General features: G+C 40.7%; 1 protein-coding gene across 1 annotated transcript; it reads left to right on the top strand.

Annotated features, from left to right (window-relative positions):
* Window positions 1-2,808: 2,808 nt before the first annotated feature.
* LOC143156265 (carbonic anhydrase 3-like) lies at window positions 2,809-16,845 on the top strand. Its single transcript, XM_076329467.1, has 7 exons — window positions 2,809-2,891; window positions 2,968-3,165; window positions 6,381-6,499; window positions 8,475-8,567; window positions 10,445-10,510; window positions 13,194-13,349; window positions 14,561-16,845. Exons 1-7 carry the CDS (start codon window positions 2,855-2,857, stop codon window positions 14,678-14,680), a joined length of 789 nt encoding a protein of 262 aa, XP_076185582.1. The 5' UTR covers window positions 2,809-2,854; the 3' UTR covers window positions 14,681-16,845.
* Window positions 16,846-17,158: the final 313 nt, after the last annotated feature.

The raw sequence follows: 17,158 nt of genomic DNA, 5'->3' as shown, positions 1-17,158 counted from the left end.
GTTATGCTCTCGCCTTTGCTGTTTCAGATGGCAGTTGGCTTTCTAAACACGTCAGAGGTTTAGAAAATAGAAACAAATCACTGCAATGCAGCTGTGAATGCACTAGGTAACACCGCCCTTCTTAAAAGTTTAAAACTGTGGCCTTTTCATAGTTATAATGGCTTTTCCATGACAGAATTATTTACTTCCTAGAGAAAACTATGTTATGCAAGTTAGATGATACTGAATTTCTGAGCCAGTATCAGAAGAAAAGGATTAATGCAAAGGTAGGTCCTAAGGGACTAAAAAATAATTTTATTGTGATTATCTCTTAATGCAGATAAAGCTACTACATTTTCTTTTTGCTCTACCTTTGATGATGAAAGCAACAGGAAAAGAATACCACCACCACAACGTCAGTGAGACACTGTGATATGACTCAGCGCCTGGGGCTGACTGCAAGTACCTACATTGTTGATCCTAGCATTTGTCGCTCATGCGTAAGTCAGTGCCTAGAAGCCGCAACGTGCAGAAGCTGACAGAGCTGCTCCTCTGCGTGCAACAGGACCAGCTCACTGGAAAGTTAAAATATGAAGACTTTTGCTGTAGGCATGGGGCTCCTTAATAGAGAAGATTGTGTAAATTCTCACGTAGAGCAATGACTTGAAATACTAGGGAAAGAACTGACTTGCACCTTTTTCTGTGTAATACGAATCATGTCCCTTACCTCCATAAATGGCTCCAATAAGCATTCCTTGTATATATGAAGTTGATTAAAAGTCTCTCTGAGCCTTCAATAAACAAGCCCACTAAAGCCGCCTGCTTATACAGACAGAAAATTAGCTGCTCCAATTAGAATTTCATGAGCTCACAAATGTTTCTCTCTAGGAAGATGAGGTAGAAACCATTTCAAAAGGATTAATGCCTAAGCTTTCTGAATTAATATTGCAACAGGTGTCAATTTTACATGCCTGTCCTTGCAACAAATGTGACATTATCCATTTGATTGATGACAGAGTAAAAGATTGTATTTTCTTTTGTTCTCTTTTGAAAGTGAAAAGATGTAATTTTCCATACCGTTGTACCTAAATCACCTCCCAGTATTTTCTTAATTGAATTCCGCCTAAGGAAGATATGAGGAACTACATTTTTTGAAGGACACTTTGATGAGCACATCTTTGTATCTTTAAAGATGGTAAGAGGAATGCCTCTTATGATATCGTATAAGTTGCTAAGGTTTAGTGAGTTTCAATCTGACATATCTTCTCTATGTAAAGATACTATATACATCTCTATATAAATCTTCTCAGAGGCAGATTCCTAAGTGAGAGATCTTGTCCTACCTTTCTTTCAAAGGGGGGATGTCTACTTCTGATTAACCTCAGAGCAAGAAGAATTTACTAAACAAGTTTAAAGAAATCATTGTAGTTACCCTAAACAAAGTCTGTATTTATTTATTTATTAGCCTAGCTATATAGGTAAGCTAGAAGGGGAACCTTTATCTTCCAGCTGGTTTTGGGACATAAATACGACCAAATTACTCTTAGGCTCTGTATATTGCAGCTTCTCAACCTTCTCCCTGTACCTCACCAATACAAAGGGTTTACAACCTCCCAAAGCTGCAGATTTATTTCCATGCTACTTTCCAGTGCTGATGGGTACAAGGAGCATTTGAGCAAGTTCGCTGCAACGATGTTGGAAATCTCCATGGTTCGCGATGCTTCTTGGCTGACTCCCAAATATTTAGCTTGGGATATTATTTAGCTCTAGGTATGTAGTTTGAGGTAGTATTTAGCTCAAGGTAGACACAGTTGCAGCAGTGATAACATGGACTGACAAAGCCAAGGGAGACTGCAGCAAAGCTGGCATTTGAAAGAAAACCTTTGAGTATTCAACATAGATGTAGAGACAAAGCCAACTAACACAACCATACCAATCACTAACTCTCCATCATCTGAAAAACAGCTGTTTTCCTGACTGAAATATCAACTGCTAAGTTGCCTAACATGAGAAACGTATTTGGTGTAAAGCTCACTGCATGAAGGAGAATCTACTAGACAATGTCAAACCCAAATTTGACTGAATAGCCAGGAACAGCCTCATTTGGGGCTGGCAGAGGCTAGCTTTGTGTAACAGCGTGGTTTTGCAGACTATGAGAGATCCTTTCAGGCAGACACAGTGTCTTTCGGCGCTGTTAAATGGGAGTAGTTGTGAGAGCAGTGAAGCTGGAGCTCTGAAGACTGCCCGGCCTGGGAGCTCACCCAAAATCATCCGGGCAGACTTCACGCCTGTGACACTGCTTGCAGACGGGAAAACCGTTCAGGCTGAGCCGGGCTGGGGTATTGCGTTCCCTTCTGGCTGGCTCCCCGTGTTTGTACCGCAGGTTAGCTCTCCACGCAGCCGCTCCTCCACCCGAGCCTGGCTCCCCGTCCCTCCGTGCGGGCTACAGGACGCTCCCGCCATTTCTGCCGCAGGTTCAGCACCAGCACCCGCCCGCTCTCGTCGGGCCCTCGGGGCGGCGCAGCCCCCCCTTTCCCACCCCAGGGACAGGGCGGGCTGAGGCGTGCCCTGCGGGAGGGAGATGAAGGGAGCCGCCGGGTCCCGCCGGCATCCCTCTGCCTCGTCCGGGGGGGCAGAAAATGGCTCTACCCGCCCCCGCGGCTCCCCACCACCCGGCGGCGGTCCTTCACCCCTGCCCGCCTCACAGCCTCCCGCCGCCGCCCTCCCCCTGCCCACCCCTCAGGGGAGGATGCGAAGCCGCGGCGGTCTATAAAAAGCCCCCCGGGGCGGGAGGGAAGGCGGGAGGGAGGGAGGAGGCCACCGCGCCGCCAGAGTCGCCGCGGAGGGTGAGGGACGGGGCGCGGGCAGCGGCACCATGGCCCAGTCCGTGTGGGGCTACGACCGCGACAACGGTGAGTGGGGGCGCGGGGCCGCCAGGGCCGGCCGGGGATGAGCCGGAGCGACGTTTCCTTGCCTTTACCCCCCCAGGACCCGACCGCTGGCATGAAAACTACCCCATGGCCAAGGGAGACAAGCAGTCACCCATTGAGATCAACAGCAAAGACGTGCGGCACGACACTTCTCTTGCCCCTTGGCACGCCAGTTACGATCCTGGGGCAGCGAAAACCATCCTGAACAACGGGCGCACCTGCCGAGTCGTCTTCGATGACACTTTTGATCGATCAGGTCGGTTTTTGGTTCGGCTTTTGGGGGTTGTTAGGAATTGAGGTCTGCAAACTGCTGGGACTCAAAACACATCCTGTGGTACCTGGCCTACGGAGGCTGGCAGAGAAAAGTAATTCGCGTATGTAAAAAAGGTGCTCCCAGAGTTTATTCTGGTGGAGCCAGCCATGTTTAGGTCCACCACAGGTGGGACAGGGAGGCTGCAGCTGCAGGGGCACCCCTGAAATACAGACTCAGCTGGAAGGTGGACTTCTCTTCCCCAGGTCACCTCCTTCAACGTGGACACTGCATCCTCAGGCTTTGTGTAAGGAGAGAGAGTGTCACCCAGGGGGTTTTAGTGCGTGCTCTGAGGCACTTCATAAACACAAAACTTGTGTGTTTCCACCGACTGTGATCTTGATTTCTTATTATTTTTCTGAAAAAGCTATGAAAACAGCATTTATGGAAATAGCATTTCATAGGTTCTGGAAAGCTATGAAATGCCTTTGTTATTTAACTGAGAAAGAGCAGTCTCTAATCTCTAAGTTAAATTGTTAAAAACTTGATTCCAGAGCTGTATCAATGCGTAGCTCTGAATGCAGCCAGGCAACAACAGTCAAAATGAATAATAAATTCACAGTACCATATAATGCTAACATATCTCAAGAGCATGCAATATTGATCAGTCCTTTATCAAGAAGGAAAGCAATCTAATTAATGGAAAACAGAGTTACTTTCCATTGTATTTTTCTGCATCTGCTTTGATGGCACTTGTATTGGGATTTTGTTCTTAGTAAGCTATATAATTAATGAAATATATCTGCAGTACATTGAAAGATCACTATCTCTTGTTTATCTTGATGAGCTCATTGTTTCCTTGGACTCAAACTTTATTTACCATTACAGCTACCTGTTATTGTTCCACATCTCGCAGATGGAATCTATGCTATTTAGGACAGGGACCATCTCTTTGTTATGTATTTGTATGGTGCTTTAGTATTTATTACTGCAATTTCTACACAGTGGCCTCAGACAAACCGTAAATTGCACTTTTGTTATAACATGGAATGCTCTTCCACAAGCACTGCATAAAATCAATGCCATGACTCAAAGCATGGGAAGTAAATTGATTATGAACCTTTTCACATGGTGGTTCTGCTCTGTCTTTGCAGCTTCCTAAAGGCTGAAATGTTTAGACAGAGGCTTCTCAAGGACGTGCATGCCCAGGGAACTGTATTGGAGAAAGACCCTGATTTGGCCAAGCAGAGTGCAGCCCTTCCTCTGAATCCGTTCCCTCCCCACCTCTCCCCTCCCCATCATCTCTCTTGTTCTTCTGGACACCCAAAGTGTACATTCACTCCCTGCTTCTGTTACTAACTTTCTGCAGGCTGCTGGACAGTAGTTTAGGGCTCAAGCCTTTCATAGGGAATCAAATACAGTGTTTGACAGCTCTGAAAAACCACTGTTCTCTTCAATGAGAAAGCATTTCATAAACATTACCTTCATTTGTTGGCTTCTGTGGTGGCAGCAGCTGAGGATAAGTAGTAGCCGCAGATCCGATTTTAACTGGAAAAAGAAATCTAGCTTGAAGATAGCCTTTTTTGATCTAATCACATAGAAAAATTTGAATGTTAAAAAGATTTATTTTTATGCTAGAGAGATCTGCATACCATTATGAAGTGCTGTTTCCAAGTGCTTCACAGTATTTGAGCTCTGGAAAGGGCCACTTGTAGGAAATGATTGCTAAATGAGTTTCCAGCTCTGATACTGATTTAGCTTGTAAATGTAGGTAGATCACATAAATTCAGCTCCTGAAGGTTCCTGCCTCCCATTGATTCCTGTGTGAAATGGCAAGCAAATACTGGTGAGGATTTGGACCTTAGAGTCTATGCCTTATTTTTCCTACATTCAAAAGTGAAACAATAATAATAATAATAATAATAATAATAATAATAATAATAATAATAATAATAATGATAATAATGATAATAATAATAAATTATTATTACTGCTACTATTATTATTATGTTACATATCATATTTTCCATTAAAGGCTTCTACAGAAGGCTTACTCAATAGTGTATTGAGTTAGTTATGATAATTTATTTATATATGAACAAACTCAAAAACTAAGAGGAACTGCATGCCTAAAACTCAACACAGTGCTTTGTTTCTGCCCCCCCAATGGCTGTGACATCTACCAACTAAAAAGAGAAACTGCAAAATTAAACCTCTTGCTCTGTGTAGGTATTCCAACACATATGATATCAAGAATTCATTTGAGACCATTGGGCACAAGAGGATTTAAATATTATTTCAATGTTAACTTTGAACTTCAAAGCTATTGGTAGAAGTTCAAACTTGAATGCTATTTAAACAAGGTCTTCTGGCACTGCAGTTGTGAACTGCATTATCAGCTTTCTGTGTAAGGAAACACGTCTCATTCCTGCCTTAGGTAATGAATGAAAAATATGTTTGAGAGCTTATCCTCTAAGCAGTCCCTGCTCAAAAGAATCCCCAAACTGAAAGAGCAGGTGTGATGTTTTGAAAGTCAGAGTTGATGTAAACTGTCAGACTGATGCGTGGTCAGCATTATTTGGCTAAGAACAGCAGAAATAATAGCTTCTTAATTTCTTTCATTGGTGGCAATGTTAAATGTGGACTATAGCTTTTGCTTGCTCAAGGACGCTTTTCTAACTCATTTGACCTAAACTTTCTCCTCTTCCCTCACTTTCAAAAAATAGATCCTTTTTTTTTTTCTAGAAGCAGCAAACTCTGCTGTAACCATTGTTTAGTTGTCTGAACTGTAAAAGGTATGGCAGTTCCAGACTAGAGGTATGCTTCAAAGCACCTTTGGGTTAATTTCACAGTTCTATCCCCAGCCATTTCACAACAGACCATTTCTTGGCAAGAATCAGCTGTGAATACCTTCCTTCTCTCTCCACATCAGGAACTATAGTGTGTCCACTTGCCAAGAGAAAAGGGGCTTGTTGGGGTTCTGGGGCTTGATTCTGTGCTTGACTCACAGCAGCTTCCACAGTTTTCACATCAAACAGGACTCTTCCTGAGGGATAACAGAATCCAGCCGCAATCTTGTAAACTGGTGAGTGTTGTGACCCCCACAGCAATCAGCTGGATTTACAAGAGGTGCTCCACACTTTCGAAGTATGGGTTCTTGTTCAGTAAACGTGTATGTCAGCATTTTGTAGGCTGGTGTTGATGTAGATTATCAATTCCAGTGCTGAGAGGTGGGCCGCTCACGGGAGCCTACAGGCTGCGTCAGCTTCACTTGCATTGGGGTTCCTCTGATGACCATGGCTCTGAGCATGTTATAGATGGGGTGAAATATGCAGCAGAGGTAGGACTTATTTTTAATAGTAGTATTCAGTACTAACTGGAATTTGAATGATTGTGCATCTGAACAGATCAACCATTTTCCCTTTTGCAAGTATTTAGCTATGGATTTTTCTCTAAAATCTGCCTATGAAATTTGTGAATATTCATCAGCGTGCAGTGGGATAAGTTGCATCTTCCAACAAATGTATCTTTGCAAGTATATACTAACATGGAATTTGCTTCTTCAAGCAAGAGTTTTTGCTGGTATTTTAGAAAGTTTTAAAAATATTTGCGACAAAGCGATCTGTTATTTCCAAATAGGAAGATCTGTTTTCTGCTGATGTTTTTTGGCTTTTGGCCATTTCTGGTATAGCTTGAATTACTAAGTTAGTTTCAGAAAGCATTACTAATTACTAGAAAAACTCGCTAAAAGCACATTTGATAAACTGACATTCAAAATTAGATCCACCTTAAAACTGATTCAGAGCAGTAAAGAGTATCTTCTAGTTTCTGAACATCTGTGCTTCAAAATCTCTGTGTTTATTTTCGGGAACTGTGGAAAACAGATGTTTGGGTTGTTTTTTTTTAATGTAAACTACTGCACTATTGTTGTCCAAATTTTCTAAAATTAATCGCTGCTCTAGGCCCTGAAGACGTCTTCAGGTAATAAATGTAAGTGAAATCACTATTGATGCTAGTGAATTACTAGCAAATGTTACTTCCTTCCTCCATCTTATTTGAGAATAGGCTCAAAATATATGCCTATGCCCACAGAAAGTCTGCAGTAGTGTTTTCCTGCCTTCCACTTATACCCTCAAGGTGCAGAGCTTACAGGGGCTTTGCCCACCTATCATAGGAGAAAATTCGGGCAGATATTTTGCAGGGCCAGCATGCACAAACATTGCCGAGATGACTGTGGGTGATGGTTTGAGGTTGTTTTTCCCCATTCCTTAGCCACAGCCAAACTGTGTTAGTGTTCTACTTTCTGTGGCCAACTAAACAGACAAATTCTGCTTCCTCAAGCTATTTCTTGGTTAGTTCAAGCACAGACTTTTTACTTTGCTTTTGTTTGCAGTACTCAAGTATTTATTGACAGGAGAAGAAAATCTGGAATGTATGAAATTTTGCTAGAATGCAACCAAAGATATATGGCTGCTCCACCTTTATCCTTAGAAATTATATCCTTATCCTCAAGAGAAAAGAAACAGAGAGCAATACATTAAGTTATATTCAGGGCAAATTATTTTGTTGTTATTTTAAATAATTGTTACTGTGTTTAAAAAAAAAAAAAAGGTCAAAAATTTGCATTCAAAATATGCACCAGACTCCTATTTTTTTTGTATGGCACTATGTTCCAGACACTACTTATTTTGAGATTCCACACTGCTGGTTGCAGCATTTGTAGCTATATGCAGGAGCCAGAGATTTTCTGGAAGGAGATGTAAAAACTTGAAATATATCCTGAAAATACTGCATTGTTGAAAGTAGAAATGAGAAAGAAATGTCAAGTTACTATCTCCACTCCTTTCCAGTACAATGTGCCAAGAGTAGTAAGAGATACAAGTGATAAAATATGTACTGCATACAACCCAGTGTAAATCCTTGAGCTGTTACCTGCATAACATGAAGATCCAAAACTCTACTTGAGATGAAGTGCATGTCAGTAGGTGTTTTATGCACTGCATGTGTGCATGTCACATGCTTGGGTTCAACTGTTTATAGTTGAATTGTCTGATTAATTTTTGAAGGTATTGTGTGGTAAACTCCATTTTCTTTCTTTTATGCTTCAATTAAATGCAAAGTGATGCTTACAGAAAGTGTGAGCGCATGGAAGCATGGGAACAGGAATAGGAAATACTTACATATAGTTTTCTTCTTCATGCCCATTCCTTTACTTACTGTGTACTGGAAACTTTTCTTAATTTAATGTAAAAGGTTGTAAGATTGCACTGATGGCAATTTCTTGCATTTATAACTGAGGTTTCATTGATTTTTAGTTACATATGGTGCACTGGAATCCAAAACATGGTAATTTTGCTGGAGCTTTGAAACAACCTGATGGTGTGGCTGTTGTGGGCATTCTTCTGAAAGTAAGTGGCAAATATTCAGTCTTTATAATTTTCTGTATTTTTCATCTTTCTGTAGTGCCAGGGGAAAAGTTCCCATTGTTTTTCCCTGCACTGTATCATTTCACAGGAAAACATTCAAAGCGATGCACAGACTGAAGTCACGTATGTCCTTGGGCCCTCCAGATTCCATGCACTAACCTGTTCAGAGCCGACTTCTGACACCATTCATGACACCAGTGGCACATATCATGGGTAGTATTGAACAAGAGACACACAACTTCAAGCCTGGGACACTTGCTAACTTTGTCCCTGATAGCTGACCAGCTCTGTGCTGTGATGTGTACTGAGTGAGGAGGACAGTCGGCATAGGAAGAGTGTTTCCTCCTGCCCTTTGTCTGCTAGCAGGTATCGTATCTACCTGTCAGCAAGGTTATGCTGACTGATGCCCATCCTTGGTCTCTTGCTGATCCCCACATGAGCTGGGGATCAAAAGGAGATCAACGAACCTGCGCCAAAAAGACCAAGTACTTGAAAGAATTGACGGTAAAAGAAGTTCACTGAACATTTTAACCTTGAAATACAGCAGCTTCATAACAAAATAATACTGTACTGGTATTTTCCAATTGATTTTTTAAGAAACTTAAAGAAAGCAATCCTACTATCAAATCTGCAAGTGGTCTAGGACACTGAGAAACACTAACAGGCAGACAATCTAATAGTGATAAATTATGCAAACTTCAGCTATGTGGCTGTCATTTTACCTGCAGGTGGGCATTTCAGCTTGAACACAGTGTCAGAGAATAGTTCTCCTTCTATTGTTTTATCACTAGTAAGCTGCATTCGTACAAGCAATAGCAAGTGGATGTAATTAATTTTGCCACAGTGTCCCTGGACAGGCTAGATCCGATGTCATTTTAATTCTGTTACACTGTGAGGCAGCCTGACCTTTTTTCTTGTGGTTAGTTTAAACTGAAAGTGACAGAAGGTCAGCATCTGTCCACATTCTCCCCCATGACTATGTCCTTCAATTACTCTTCCTTTGTAATTTCTTTTGGTCTATTTTAGGCTAAAGCTTTATCTTGTAAAACACAACTTACATAGTATAACATTATGTTCCTATTAACAATGCTAAGGTCAGCTAAAAGGTCTAGAAAAGTAAGTAGTATCACTGTATCTTCTCTGGCCTTCTTTCCCCGTTTCCTTGCTCATCGGCATAGGAGCTGTTGTTTTGCTCTGGGGTTTTCGATGACTGGGTTTTTGGGTTTTGTTAAAACAGAGATTGAATTATCTCCTGAAGAACTGAATTTAATCTATTTTGGAACAAGACATGTCAATAACAGCATGTCTTATGCATACTGTCTTTACTCTTCTGGGATACAGAGCCATGTCAAAGCTTTTGGAGGTGCTGAATGTCATGAACACAAGCAATAAAGTGACCCCATAGCTTGAGGAGGTCATGACACAAATCTCATCATATGTCTTACATCAAGTCTGATCTGACTGTACGTGCTGCGGAATGTTTGAAGTGTCTGCAGGAACTCCAGCTGTTCAGACTATCAACACTTTGCTGAGTCCTCATACGTCTCACAGTGGTTGTGGGTCGCTTTCAAACCAGGAGCCAAGGGCTAGGCTGGTAGATGTCACTGTCTGAGCGAGCAGTTTGTTCCTCTGACAGTGGGAGATACCTTGTAGAGTCTTTCAACACATTTTTTAATTGCAAAGCCAGTTACTTGAGTCTTCTATTCTGGATGTTCTTTTAACACTCACAATTTTGTGTCAGTCTGTACTGGATGCTCTGAGAGTACTGCTGCCTAACTTGACAGATGGGATGTACTGAATTTCTTTCAAATACTGTGGAACATGATGAAAAAATACCGTACTTGTGCTTTGCATTACAGGTTGGAAAAACTCCCAAACCAGAGATGAAGAGAATTCTTGAAGAAATTGATAACATTAAGACCAAGGTATCAAAACAATTTTTGTGGTATAATGTAGTTCAAAAGCAGCAGAAGCAGAAATCAGAAGTTCAGATTCACTCTTTTTGGCATCATTCTGTTACCTAAGAGTAGCACCAGAGGTGATACATTGGACTGTGGAGCAGGACACTTTCTTTTACTTAAGTAAACACGTAACTCCTCACTTCTGTAAGTATTCTTGCTGTCGAGGATTTTGTGTCAATCCTTGCATACACAATTGATAGTCTTATTGATACTGCTCTGTAAAAATATGCTAGTGTGCCAATATCAAGAAGAAATGAAAAGCTTTTTGAATTTGAGGACAGCAGTGGCCAAAAAAATGCATGTAATTGAGTCAGAAATTTAGTTAGCCTGAAATGAGAAGAACCTAGTAGGAATGATGGAGCAAGCTCCATCATTAAAAACTATTAGTTTTAAGATGGAACTGAATTCATTTATAAAAGGGATTACACGGTACAGTTTCTGCACCAGTCCTAGGTTCTGTCTTCCTATGATGCTAGCACAAATAGCATTGCAAACCTATTCTGAACTTTCAGTTTAATTAATGATCTAAGGACCAAAGTCCATACCTATTGCATAGATACAACTGCAAAAGGGAGTTCTTTGCAGAGAATTGTGATACTGCATCTATTGTTATTTAACTTTATTAATTAACATAAACCTAACCTCTAGATATACTTTAGCAATTCTACTTCATGATAAGCTTTATGATCCTAATCATGCTAAAGGAAAAGTCCCTTTTTTATTTGACATTGAACATACCACCAGATCACCAGGACTGAATTTTACAAATTTTGTAAGCACTTTCTTCCAAATTTAGCAGAATTTCTTGCATTTAATTTATGTATGTATGTACTGCCATTGATGTGTGGGTCTGAGCCTGAAATCTGTTCTCTCCTCACTCAGAGTCATATTAATTTTATTTTTTCAACCTTTTCTTAGTCTTCAGATACATTTCAGTTCTTTCTGCTGAGGGAACTGAATGTAATTTTTGTTTGCCCTACCTGTTGCTCTCCCTGCTGTGTCAACGATCTCTGTCTTGATACAGATTCAGCTTTCTCTCATAATCCCTGTATCATTTTTTGGCCATTAACACGCAGAAAAGCTTTGCCACAATTAATAAAAAGTTGATCGATCACCCTATGAAACACTGTGTCATATAATGATGACAAGATGGCAGTGATATCCACTCCGTTACATTCTATCCGAGACTGCCTAACTGGAGATTTTATGACTTCTAACAGGAAAAAAATAGAAGTCTGATTTCCTACGTACAGATATTCTCTGTAGTGGTTCTGGAAAAAGCAGTAGTTGAAGAAAAGCAGAGAAAGATAGGTGCATATGCAAACAACCACATCTTGTATTTTATCTCTTATTTTTTTTTCCTGTCATCACATACATTTTACCAAGATTACTTATTTTTCAGGAAAGATTAATAGATGGTATCACCGGTGTATTTATCGCACATGCAGTTTCAATTGCTGTGGTACATTACAGACAGAGGAGTTTCTTGGAGACTGTACTGTTGTGCTGGTTTTGGCTGGGATAGAGTTAATTTTCTTCATAGTAGCTAGTATGGGGCTACATTTTGGTTTTGTGCTGAAAACAGTGTTGATAATACAGGGATGTTTTCGCTATTGCTGAGCAGTGCTTACACAGAGTCAAGGCCTTTTCTGTATTTACTGAAAAAGCACAATTTTGTTTGTGAAGTTCTTTGCAAACTCATATTGAATTTAGAGAATAATTTTGTCAGGAAGATATATTTGGAGTCTTGATGTTATTCTTTCCACCCATATTTTGTGCAGGGATGTGTGGAAAAGATTTCAGCTCTTCCCATTGCACTTTGTAGGGTAATACTCTGTTCTCATCTAGAGAAGATGCTCCATGATTGGAGAAAGAATTAGGAATAATAGATTTTGCTTTCCAAAACTGCATCCTAAATACCAGTAGAGAACCGAACTTGTTTAGTTCTTGTCAGCCTGAGGGGACAAGGAAGTCTCATCACACTCCTGTGGAGATATTCTCTCGCGTATCCCATTCGGTGGAAAAGAAGAACTTGTCAGGAAATGTTGTCTGGTGTCTGCTGTTCTCCCTTGTCTGGTGATAATCACCTTTAGTTGTAAGACATTCAGGATCCAGTACTCTTCCAGGAAATATTTTAATTTTTTACGTTAAGTGTAATAGTGCCAACAAAAAGATTGAGAGTGTCACCATGACAATGTAATTAGAGCACAATTTTGGGAGGAGAGAGGCATGCAGATTTAAATTCCTTCAGATAGAGGAGAAGACTGTAACGAATCTGGGATAAATGCCTGGCCGCTGTTCTATGGGATAAAAAGGGTACCAGTACCTGCAGTGCCACAGCCTTTAACTTCTATCCCAAGTGACCCAAAATAAAACAAAATTTCGATAATTCCAGAATAGAAAAATGTAACAATGAATTTGCTTTGGTCCCACACAATTCAGTTTGTAATTTATTTTAATTTATTAATGGAATAAAAATGTCAGTTATTATTAATTGCAGGGCAAATGCTTGACAGGAAGAAAAGGAGACTGATCTCTTGCATGAATCTATATTTAATTACTCCCTTTATAATAACATAGATACTGATGTCTTTTAAGATGCATATCCCTAGAGTTACTGCAGATAATTATTTTTTATTTCTCTAAGGGGAAAGAGGCTCCTTTTCAGCACTTTGATCCTTCAATCCTTTTCCCCAAATCTCGGGACTACTGGACCTACCATGGTTCGTTCACTACACCCCCCTGTGAGGAGTGCATCACTTGGATTCTCTTGAGGGAGCCGATTGAAGTCAGCTCAGACCAGGTAAACTCCAGCTAGTTCTGCTACTCCTTTACCAGTTCTCAGCAGTGTCCCAGTGTGTCAGTGTGATGATTTACAAGCCCTACGTTACCTTGCCTTTTTTGACAAGGAAAGCTTTAGCTGAGGACTGTGAGAAATTGCCTGCAGAATGGACTGTTGAAATGGACTGTAAAACTGACCTTGAGAATCAGGCTCTCTTCCTAGACACCTCCTGGAATAGCTTTAGCGGACTGTTCTTGGGATCCTGAAAACCTGCATAGGCAGAAGTGCCCCCGAGCCACAAAATTCAGCCATCACAGCAGCCTCAGTTCATTCTCTGTGCTTCAGCATTAAGTGGCAAGTGAGACTAACATTTAGCTGGTTTCCCAGTCTAAGAAATTGCTGGTCCAGATCTTGACTTCCTAAAAGCTGTCAGTGAGAAGGATCAAACTAGCTAGAACCTGCAAACCTGAATGTTAATACAAATTAATGTACTAATTGTGTTCATATAGCTCAAATGTGCATTTACACAGGAAAAAGAATAGAGAGCCAGTCTGGATAAGGTGACCTTCTTTTTAGTTCTTGCGTTAAAACTTTTGGTTATTTATACTATTTTCTGCTTCAGCAGTACAAGTCAGGGTATAGACTTTTTACTGATTTGGCTGTTTTCAGAACAGGTTTATTTTGCATTCTGATGAAAGGGTAACAACTAACAAAGCAACACTGAATTTAAATTAATTTGGAGAACAACAGCTAAGTGCTGAATTCATGATCGAACTTAATAATCCAGCTGACATACATTTCTCTGCCTTACAGAACAAAATACGAACTTCTGCAGACCAGCTTTTTCTATCAGACTACCTTGCATAGACTTAGATGTGCATCCTCCTTCACAGATAGCCATATTTTCACAAGTGATTTGACTGCAGTCCAGCTCCAGCAGGGTCACAGAAGGCCTCTGCTCTTTTTCCGCCTTGTGAGTGTAGGTCAGGGAAAAATCCAAAAGAAGCCCAGGCGAGGGTCAGATGATGCACTGTTCTGTGGATGAAGAGTGTAAAGATCCACAGAAACAGTGCCCAGCTGTTGGGCTGCAGTGATCTCTACCAATAATCTCTACTAGAATGCTTGTCATTATATAAGAAAATTCCTTTTCTGTCTCAGAGTTTGTTCTAGGCATCAAGGTCCACACTGCTTCCAGGTGAATTCACATGGACACTAATTTTTCTTCCTTGCAGATGGCGAAGCTCCGTAGCCTTTCCAAGAATGGTGAGAACGAACCTGTGAACCCACTGGTTGATAACTGGCGCCCACTTCAGCCTGTGAAGGGCAGGATAGTGAGAGCCTCGTTCAAGTGAAGTCTCAAGTCTCAGTCTGCTGAACCTGAGTGAGAAAATCCCTGCATCCCAAAGTGTAGTTAGTTTTTGCTGTCTACTGCTTTTCCTCTGGATCCAGATCTGTGTTTCTCAGCTTGAAATTCTGAGTGGTAAAACTGAATCTGATTTTGAAAGCAGAAAAAATACTGTATGCAATACTAACCTTAATAAGGAAATGTGAGATATATGTGATTCTTGACCACAAATGCCTCGGCATTTGTGATGGTGTCACTTCTCTGCCATGTGGTCATGGAAGAAAAATGGGCTCAGTTTCAATATTTAAAATTAATTTCAAAGGAAATGTAGTAAAGGCAGAAAAATGAACCAGTAGTTCAGGAAAGCAGAAATAACAGCGGGTCAACAGTACATGAACAGGAGGCAAAATGCCTGCTGCTACAGCATCTCTAGTAGTGGTCTTCCTCAGATACCCCACCTCCAGCGCAAGCATCCAAAGAGTAAGTTCCTGTTTAACATACCAGATTTTTCCTTCCCTCTCTTGTTCATAGTTTGTTGTCCAAGATTAGATTAGTATTCTGGGGATACGATCAGGCATAGTCAGCTTCTGTGTGTAAAGAAGAAAAGATACCTTGCTGTCATTTCAGCATTTGCTGTCTTTGCCATGTCCTGCTGCCGCCCATTGATCTTTTCTTCTTTCACTGCTGCTGTTACTTCACCCATCCAGCTGTAGAGTGCTGCTGGTATCATGTTGCCTTGTATTTAGTAGTATTGCTACTAAAGCAGCAACTTTAATATTGCTGAGGGGGAAGTGCCTTTCTTCTGCTGCTCTGACTATGTTACCTCCCAAGATGATGGATTTTTAGTTTTGATGCTCTGCCTGGTTTTTTATTTTTGACATCTTAGTCTCCATATTAATGATTTCACCTATTAGGGATTTTGTTGCATATGGAGAAGGTCTTTGTGGATGACTCTCATGTGTCATTTGTCCTCCCCACTACTGAAAAATCCAGGTTAAGTCACCTAAGTGTTTGTTTATTGTGGCTCTGTGTAGTTAGAGACTCTGAGTGGAGTCTGTTTAGCTCTGTTACTTTCTGGGGAGACACATCAGCTCACGCATATGATCTAAGCAAGGAATCACTAGCAGACAGAAACTTCTAAATCATCTTCCCCTGTCCTTCATCATGTAAACTTTATCATTTCAGCATGCTTCCTAAAGAGCGTAACACAAGTATCATCTAGGTTGAACCCACATGCAGACTATGCGAGTAAAGATCTGCTACGTTATAGTCACCATTGGGGCGATTATTCAGTATTGTACATACAGGAGATTGGGTGGTCAAAGGTGGTGCGTAAAGCCTCCTGCAAATGAAGCTTCTGGATTCTCTGTATTCCTCTGACTCATCAGTAGGTGGCAGAGGGCGTTCTCCTGGAGATGTTGCCACAAACATGTTCACAGCAACATTTATAAGGGATATGTCAAAGTCTGAAAAAAGCAGACTAGTTACAAATGGCTAGAACAGGCATTTCCCAGTTCTCCATCACTATTTCACCTTTGCTAGAAAAATGGTGCTCCAACAGGGGAGTAACGAATGGGCAACATTGGACAAATTCTGCAGTTATTACCAGCACAATTCAGTGAGAGTCCAGGAATGAAACTGAGGGCAGAATTTGATCCTTTGTATTATTAGAAATGATTGAAGAATTGCTGTATTCCCATGGAGAATTAATATTTCAGTTTCTTAGAAGTGTATTTTGCTTAGTATAAAGCAGTTTCATTTTAAAAACCAAGTTCATGTCAGCAGAAACTAAAGTATTGATTGAATCCTGTTTACAAATGTTTTGGCATTGGCTTAATCTTACCAAAGGTCAGCTTTTGATATTACGAGTGCAGCACTTGCAATGGTATTGATTTTAAGAGTCTCTTAGATCTTCTTTAAACTCCTGAATCTGTACACCTTCTCAACACATAAAAATGTTTCCACAGAAAGCTCATAAGCAACATTTTTTTCTACTGTACTATGTCTTACATGTAAAATTTCTTCTCATATCTGTATGCAGTTGATCTTGGTGTTGAGAAAATTTCAACACAAATAACTGAGACGAGTTTGAGTCTTTCAACCTGATAGCCATTGACTGTGATGTTTTAATCTCTTGTTATTGGGGCAATAAAACAAGCTTAGTTGCCTGCACTTGAAATAACAGCTTTTGTGTCTTCAGAGAACCAATAAATGGACTTACATAAAAAATTGATTTCTGGTTTTATTTCTAATGCTGAGTGATGATTGAAAGTAACAAGAACTTAGTAGAAAACTTTGCTACTCTTTTCTTTGATACTGTCATGGTTTAACCCCAGCCAGCAACTAAGCACCGCACAGCCGCTCGCTTACTCCCCCCCCGGTGGGATGGGAGAGAGGATCGGAAGGGTAAAAGTGAGAAAACTCGTGGGTTGAGATAACGACAGTTTAATAAATACAGCAAAAGCCGCACACGCAAGCAAAGCAA

This window comes from Aptenodytes patagonicus, chromosome 2 (genome assembly GCF_965638725.1).
Source record: "Aptenodytes patagonicus chromosome 2, bAptPat1.pri.cur, whole genome shotgun sequence".
Classification (NCBI taxonomy): domain Eukaryota; kingdom Metazoa; phylum Chordata; class Aves; order Sphenisciformes; family Spheniscidae; genus Aptenodytes; species Aptenodytes patagonicus.
This window is presented reverse-complemented; position numbering and strand designations above follow the sequence as displayed.

Bases quoted from the DNA above. Each gene is read 5' to 3' on its own strand.
- LOC143156265 (XM_076329467.1), top strand. From the start codon at position 2,855: ATGGCCCAGTCCGTGTGGGGCTACGACCGCGACAACG. The intron at 3,166-6,380 runs GTCGGTTTTTGG...TATCAATTCCAG, and splicing joins TGACACTTTTGATCGATCAG to TGCTGAGAGGTGGGCCGCTC. The intron at 6,500-8,474 runs GTAGGACTTATT...ATTGATTTTTAG, and splicing joins GGGTGAAATATGCAGCAGAG to TTACATATGGTGCACTGGAA.